Source organism: Triticum urartu, chromosome 3 (assembly GCF_003073215.2).
Source record: "Triticum urartu cultivar G1812 chromosome 3, Tu2.1, whole genome shotgun sequence".
Classification (NCBI taxonomy): Eukaryota; Viridiplantae; Streptophyta; class Magnoliopsida; order Poales; family Poaceae; genus Triticum; species Triticum urartu.
In genome coordinates this window covers 475,361,290-475,367,519 of record NC_053024.1, presented here as the reverse complement: position 1 = coordinate 475,367,519, position 6,230 = coordinate 475,361,290, and the positions used below count along the sequence as shown (strand labels likewise).

Sequence of the window (6,230 nt, the reverse complement as noted above, 5' to 3'; positions counted from 1 at the left end):
GCGGGTCCTGTGAAGATTGTCCCCGAGTATAGCGCCCCCTCCACTGATCGAGCAATGGGTTGCCACTGCGTCGCCCCGTCGGACCGCGTCGCCACCCTGCGGTTCTCCTCGCGACTACACCTACCAAGGCGCTCCGCTGCGTCGCCCCTTCAGGCCATAGTGTCGTATCACACGGTCTGCACCGCCGCCCCAAGGTCTTCCCCCGGCATTGCTCCGACACACACCGCCATTGCGTCGCCCCTTCGGGCCATAGGGCCGCGACAAGCGGTCCACTCTGCCTTCCCCATGTGTCGACTTCTATGTGGGATGCACCACGCAGCCTCCCTAGGCGCGGGAACGCCACCATATGCGCACAATCTTCGTCACGTTGTCGGGTTCTTCCTCGCCTATTTCCATTTTTTGTTTAGACTTTTGAAAACTGAAACTAACAAATAACTTAATTGTAGAAACCGAATTTTCAGTTAATACCAAACGCCCATGTCTTCGTCCACAGCTACACCATCCTACGCTATCGACCACATCGACATCGGCACAAAAGGCTACCACCTTGCTTGAGCAACCTCGTTGGCTTCCACTCCAGCCACAACATCCGCGATGCATCGACCGTTACGACCGTCGGGGATGACCGTCGACTTACAACCTTTGGATTCTTCTCTAATCTCATCGTCTGTGTCGCTACCATTGTGACTGTGAGGGAAGTTGAGCATCGTGATGTTTAGAAAGCATAAGATAGACTAGGATTTGTTCTAACTTGTCTTGTACTCCTATATACACTACTAGGAAAAAGCTTATACACAGACGCTTACTAGTAGCGCGGGTTTATACCCCTCGCTACTGCTACTTACTAGTAGCGCGTGTTTTTACCCCTCGCTACTACTAAGTGATCTCTGCCGTGCCCCCGAGGACATGCCATACTAGTAGCGAGGGTTATAAACCTGCGCTACTACTTTGTGAATGGCTGTAGCGCAGGTCAGATGTCCACGCTACTAGTATATTCTCACACCACCCACCCCCGATCACCCCACCAATTAGGGGTGGGCATAAAAACCGACAAACCGAAGATCGAACCGAAGCCGAAACTGAAAAAACCGAATTTTCGGTTTTTAATACATGTAACGGAAATTTCGGTTTTTACTTCTGTTAACCGAACTGTTTTTTATCGGTTCGGTTTCTGATGGGTAACCGAACAAAAACACCGAACATATAAACAATAGAGAGTCACGAGAGCTGCTCCCGTCGTAAAAAGATGCGCCACGCAGCGACCAGCCTGCGCGCAGCAGGGGGAAATGATTCCCAATCTCCCACGAGCCCAGCCAGCAACTTTTTTTTAGGGATGGGCCCAGCCAGCAACTTGGCAAGGCACGTACCATTTTTGGGCCTTTTACTGCGTGGCCCATGTAGTTTGCATGTACGTGAGCAAACCATCCGGACGTGTTGTGGTCGTGGGATTAGTCCCACCTCGGCTGGCGACGTGAAGGAGCGCAGGTAGCTCAGCTATATAAGAGGGTAAGCTGCAGGAAGTACGAGGCGCACACGCTGCTGAACTAGCGTTCAGTATAAACGGTATAAACTGAATACCGAACCGAAATACCGGTTAACCGAACTCTCGGTTTTCTAATTTTTTTAGTCATCTTCGTTTAGCATTTTCTCTAACCGAAATGTATAAACCGAACTTTCGGTTTATACCGAATGCCCAGGCCTACTGCACCAACCGTCTCACTCCACCCACCACTGTTTGTCTCAAAAAAACACCCAACCCTCGATCCAGATCCCTTCCACTTCTCCCGATTCACCCCTCGTCTCCCTCCCATCCCATGCCGCCGCCGCCGCCCACCACCTCCGCGACCTCCCCGACCCCACCGGCGATCCCCAGCCTCTCCCTCTCCTTCTCCCCTGCATCCGTCGCCCGCACCTTCCCTCCCAGTCCCAGATCAACCCGTGGGTGAGCCGGCGGCCAGGACACACGCGAAGCGACGGAGGTCGCCTGTGTCTCCCCAATCGCCCTGCCACTGCTTCCTTCCTTTTCTCTGCGGCAGGAGAAGAAAACCTTGTCGGGGTGCCCAAGCCATGGAGCACCATCGTCAAGGTGCTCGGATTCATTTCGATTTTGGGTTGCTTCTGCTCATGTTGTTGGTTGCTCTCTTCTCTTGTGTTGGTGATGATGTGAGGGTGGCCCTTCCTTTTCTTTGCTGCAGTGCAGGAGAAGAAAACCCTAGACCGACCCGAGGATTCGTCCGACAACCACCTGAGGAGGAAGCAAGCCATGGACGGACCTTCCTTTCCTTGAATGTTGCGCCCTCCCACCCATCTTCCTGCAGCTGCAGGTAACCCCGGCCCCTCCCTCCCTGCGTGCACATGCTGGTCTGGTCATTACCCTGGCTGCGTACAGTAGCAGTAAACATTGTTAGCTTAATCCAAACTTATTAGTCTACAAATCTACATCGGTGTAGTAGTCTAGGAAAACTAGCTTGAGTCGATTTGCTTTTCTTGTGTTACTAGTGTCCAGCCAGAATTAGTAAGGTGTGATCAACGTGGCCGTATAATTAGATTAGGAAAAATACTAACTTGAGTCCGACTAGGACTTGTCCTAGCTATCTAGCTGCGTTGGTAGGAGTATAATACCAGGATTAGGAATTTGTTGTCCAAGTCGGTTAATAGGTGAGTCTGATTTGACTAGAACTTATATCCACTGGTGGTGGCTGCGTCCATATATATACACCAGCTGGGTTCATTCAATGAAGTAACCTACACTAGCTCATTCACTACTAGTTAGATCAATGGAGTAACCTGCTATTTCCTTTGCATTTTTTACTGTAAAAAGTCATGGCTCACCTATTAACCGGCGGCCCTAGAAGGACTAGTCACCTAACTGAAACACTAATAATCAGAAGATAGATTGAACTTTGTTTAACGGATATACAACATATTGAATTATGTTCTATTTGGTCTAATTGATATAATCATGTCTAATAGAGTTCACAATCTTTAGTTTGAAGATCTGTAGCTAGAGGTTAGAACTGTTGACATGCAAATAATTAACTAACTGCATGTCGTACTATGCTATGGAGTTTGTTCATGATTTTAATATGCTATGGAGTTTTACATCTGCATGGTGGGATGAATCGTTGTATCTAGCAATTGTTTGAATCTGACAAATTCAGTTTGGTGTGGTTACTAGAAAAATGTCGGAATTCTCTCTGACTTACAGTAAATTCTTTGCTCTGTTCTTTGTCTGTTCATGATTTTGCAATGCTGTGTAGTTTTAGATCTTTTTGGTGGGATGAATCCCTGTATTTTATTTACTGCTCATTTGAATCTGAAAAATTCACTTGGTCTGGTTACTAGAAGCTCTTAAAAGCCAAGAAGTATCCGTGACCTATATTTTACGTGTAGTGTAGTACTCCATATGAGGTTAGGTTCAGACATTTGTGCAAGTCAAGTTCCACCAAACCAAAATTCCAGCTTATGCAGGAATAAATGATCAGCTAAAGAAGCATATTCCTATGTTCAGCAACATCACAGGTTCAGCAACATCAGGCTGCATGCTACGCTGCACAGCGCAAAGAGACGGCACAAATTCTCGCAGAGAGAAGAAAAAGAGACTGCACAGTGCAACAAGGTCCTTTGGTCTTTGGTCTCTCAATTTTTATACATGTACATCCCCTCCTATGATGCTAGCTGAAGCAGCTTGTTGAGTTATTTTGAAATCTTTTATGCACTTTTCTGTTGAGTGCCTTTATTTTAAACTATGAGATATGCATATGTTTAATTCGGAAATCTAAATGCAATCTTATGTTGTTCCACCGAGGTTGATTTTCAAAATGTGTATATCTAATATTTCTTACTGCAACTTTAAGCTTCACTGTCATCTAACTTTGTCTAGTTAATTTTTGTTATCTGTCTTTGAATCTATAAAATGGGTGATATGTACTTGTCGTTAACTACATGTGTTTCCTGAACATGTCTAAAGTTTTTATAAGAAATACAGTTTATGTTTATTGCCTTTTTTAGTGTGTTGATATTTCAAAGGGAACATGGCAACGTGTTGCACTCTTGCTTTTGTTAGAGCACTATATTTTATTGTTAACCATGCTATGGTCCAAACTCCTTTTTATTCTGCTCATATGATATTGCTCATCTTTTGTTTTCTGTCCTGGTGCCTCCTGTATTTAGAGTAGAAATATTCTTAATTTAGTGTTTCTTGAACATGGCCAGGGCAATGGATAAAATCTACTCTGGAGAGTTGACAGAGGGAGCACATGCTAAGTTGACTTTTTCCTAGGGACTTGCTTATCGTGAAGATGCTTGCAAGGATGTAGAGGGAGCGGATCATTTGGAGAGATGCCGTTGTTTGGTGTTTTTATGCATTTTGGTTTGCTTGTAACTGTGTTTGCACTAGCTGGGAGTAAGTGACTTGGCAAGAAGTGTAGGTGTTTTAATTGAAGGCCTGAAAACCATGACAATTCTGTATGCTCTTACAGGATGTGCTCTAATGCCGCTGGTTTATTATAAATCTTGGATTAGTAATGATGTGTAATGCTGCTGGTTTATAGCAAATATGTGTTTGTTTTAGTTGTTGGAATTGTATGCATAGAATGGAATTGGTGGCTTTTTTTTTTTAATTCCTAATTAGTTAGTAGTAGTGTCGGAAAAACCAAACGCGCTACTACTAATGGCGTGGGTTTGAAACCGGGCTACTACCAACTTTTTAGTAGTAGCGTGGGGAAAAACCTGCCGTGCTACTACTATTTCATTACTAGTAGCGTGGGTTTGCATCTGCGCAACTACTAACTATTAGTTGTAGTGCGATACTAGTAGCGTGGGTACCCGCGTTGCTAGTAGCCTTTTTACTCGCGCTTCTAGTAGCCTTTTTTCTAGTAGTGATATACGCCTACGAGGCTCAAGCAATACATCAACAATTCCACCCATCTCATATATATTCCTCTTACATGAGGAAAAGCGTACTACTAGATTCCTTCTGAAGAATCCCTTTGAGCGCTTCTTAGAAAAGAGGAGCTCAAATGGGCACTATGTGCCAAAGTGCTTAAGGTTGTTCAAGGGGATGCAATACACAATTTTTTCATATGATTGCGAATGGCAAATATAGGAAGAAGAAAATTATTCAGATTAAACAAGATAAAGGGACAATTATGGGGCATGAGAACCTGAAAGCTTATATCTCTGATTACTACAAACAAACAACTGTTTGGCCATCCGGAAGCAAGTATGGTGGCACTAGACAAATCTGTAATTGGAGATATTTCTCGGCTCTAGAGAGAAGAGAACGATATTTTAGCTGCACCTCTTACTGAGAAAGAGATTTTGGATGCAATGTCACAAATGAAATCGAATAAAGCACTAGGACCAGATGGGTTTTCAGCTGAATTCTATAAGAAATGTTGGCATATTATTAAGGATGATCTTATGCCTATGTTTCATGATTTCTTTAACGGTCATCTAGAGTTGTTTCATCTTAACTTTGGCATGATTACGCTATTGCCAAAGAAAGAATAGGCAGTTCGAATTGAACAATTCAGGCCAATTTGTCTTCTTAACGTGAGTTTCAAAATCTTCACAAAAGTGGGTACCAATAGATTGACACAAATCGTGCATTCAGTGGTACAGCCGAGCCAAACAGTGTTCATGCCAGGGCGACATATACTTGAAGGGGTGGTCGTTTTGCATGAAACCCTACATGAAATTCATTCGAAGAAGCTAGATAGGGTTATCTTCAAAGTGGATTTTGAGAAGGCGTATGATAAAGTTAAGTGGCCTTTCCTACAGCAGGCAATGCGCATGAAAGGATTTAGCGAGGTCTGGTGGAACCAAGTGGGTTCTCAAGTCCAGAAGGGTAGTGTCGGCATCAAGGTTAACGACAATATCAGTCATTATTTTTAGACACACAAGGGTTTGAGACAAGGACATTCCATGTCTCCTCTCTTGTTTAATATAGTGACCGATATGTTGGCCATTCTTATTGGCAGGGCCAAGCAGCATGGGCAAGTGGAGGGGTTAGCTCCTGATCTGGTTGATGAAGGAGTATCCATCCTACAGTATGCTGACGACACCATCCTATTCATGTAACATGACATTGCTAAGGCGCGTAGTATGAAACTTATATTATGTCTCTTCGAACAATTGTATGGTTTAAAGATAAACTTTCACAAAAGTGAGTTGTTCTGGTTAGGGAAGGCCAAAGACGAACAAGACACATATAGACAATTGTTTGG

The 6,230-nt window shown here is 44.2% G+C and overlaps 1 protein-coding gene across 9 annotated transcripts; it reads left to right on the top strand.

Moving 5' to 3' along the window:
- Positions 1 to 1,515: 1,515 nt before the first annotated feature.
- On the top strand, positions 1,516 to 4,572 carry LOC125544446 (proline-rich receptor-like protein kinase PERK2). Of its 9 annotated transcripts, none has more exons than XM_048708143.1 (4): positions 1,516 to 2,086; positions 2,201 to 2,324; positions 3,523 to 3,654; positions 4,216 to 4,572. In XM_048708143.1, the coding sequence occupies exons 1-4, from the start codon at positions 1,690 to 1,692 to the stop codon at positions 4,280 to 4,282; spliced, it is 720 nt and encodes a 239-aa protein (XP_048564100.1). In that variant the 5' UTR covers positions 1,516 to 1,689; the 3' UTR covers positions 4,283 to 4,572. The 9 variants fall into 9 exon arrangements, 3 of the variants coding, with proteins under 3 accessions (XP_048564100.1, XP_048564102.1, XP_048564101.1); XR_007299493.1 differs by having other exon boundaries at positions 1,517 to 2,086; positions 2,196 to 2,324; positions 3,472 to 3,654; XM_048708145.1 differs by having other exon boundaries at positions 1,517 to 2,086; positions 3,523 to 3,619.
- Positions 4,573 to 6,230: the final 1,658 nt, after the last annotated feature.

Excerpts from the sequence above, each read along its gene's own strand:
- LOC125544446 (XM_048708143.1), top strand. The coding sequence starts at position 1,690 with ATGCCCAGGCCTACTGCACCAACCGTCTCACTCCACCCACCACTGTTT. Across the intron at positions 2,325-3,522 it reads CCATCTTCCTGCAGCTGCAG|GTTCAGCAACATCAGGCTGC; the intron begins GTAACCCCGGCC and ends GCAACATCACAG. Across the intron at positions 3,655-4,215 it reads GTCTCTCAATTTTTATACAT|GGCAATGGATAAAATCTACT; the intron begins GTACATCCCCTC and ends GAACATGGCCAG.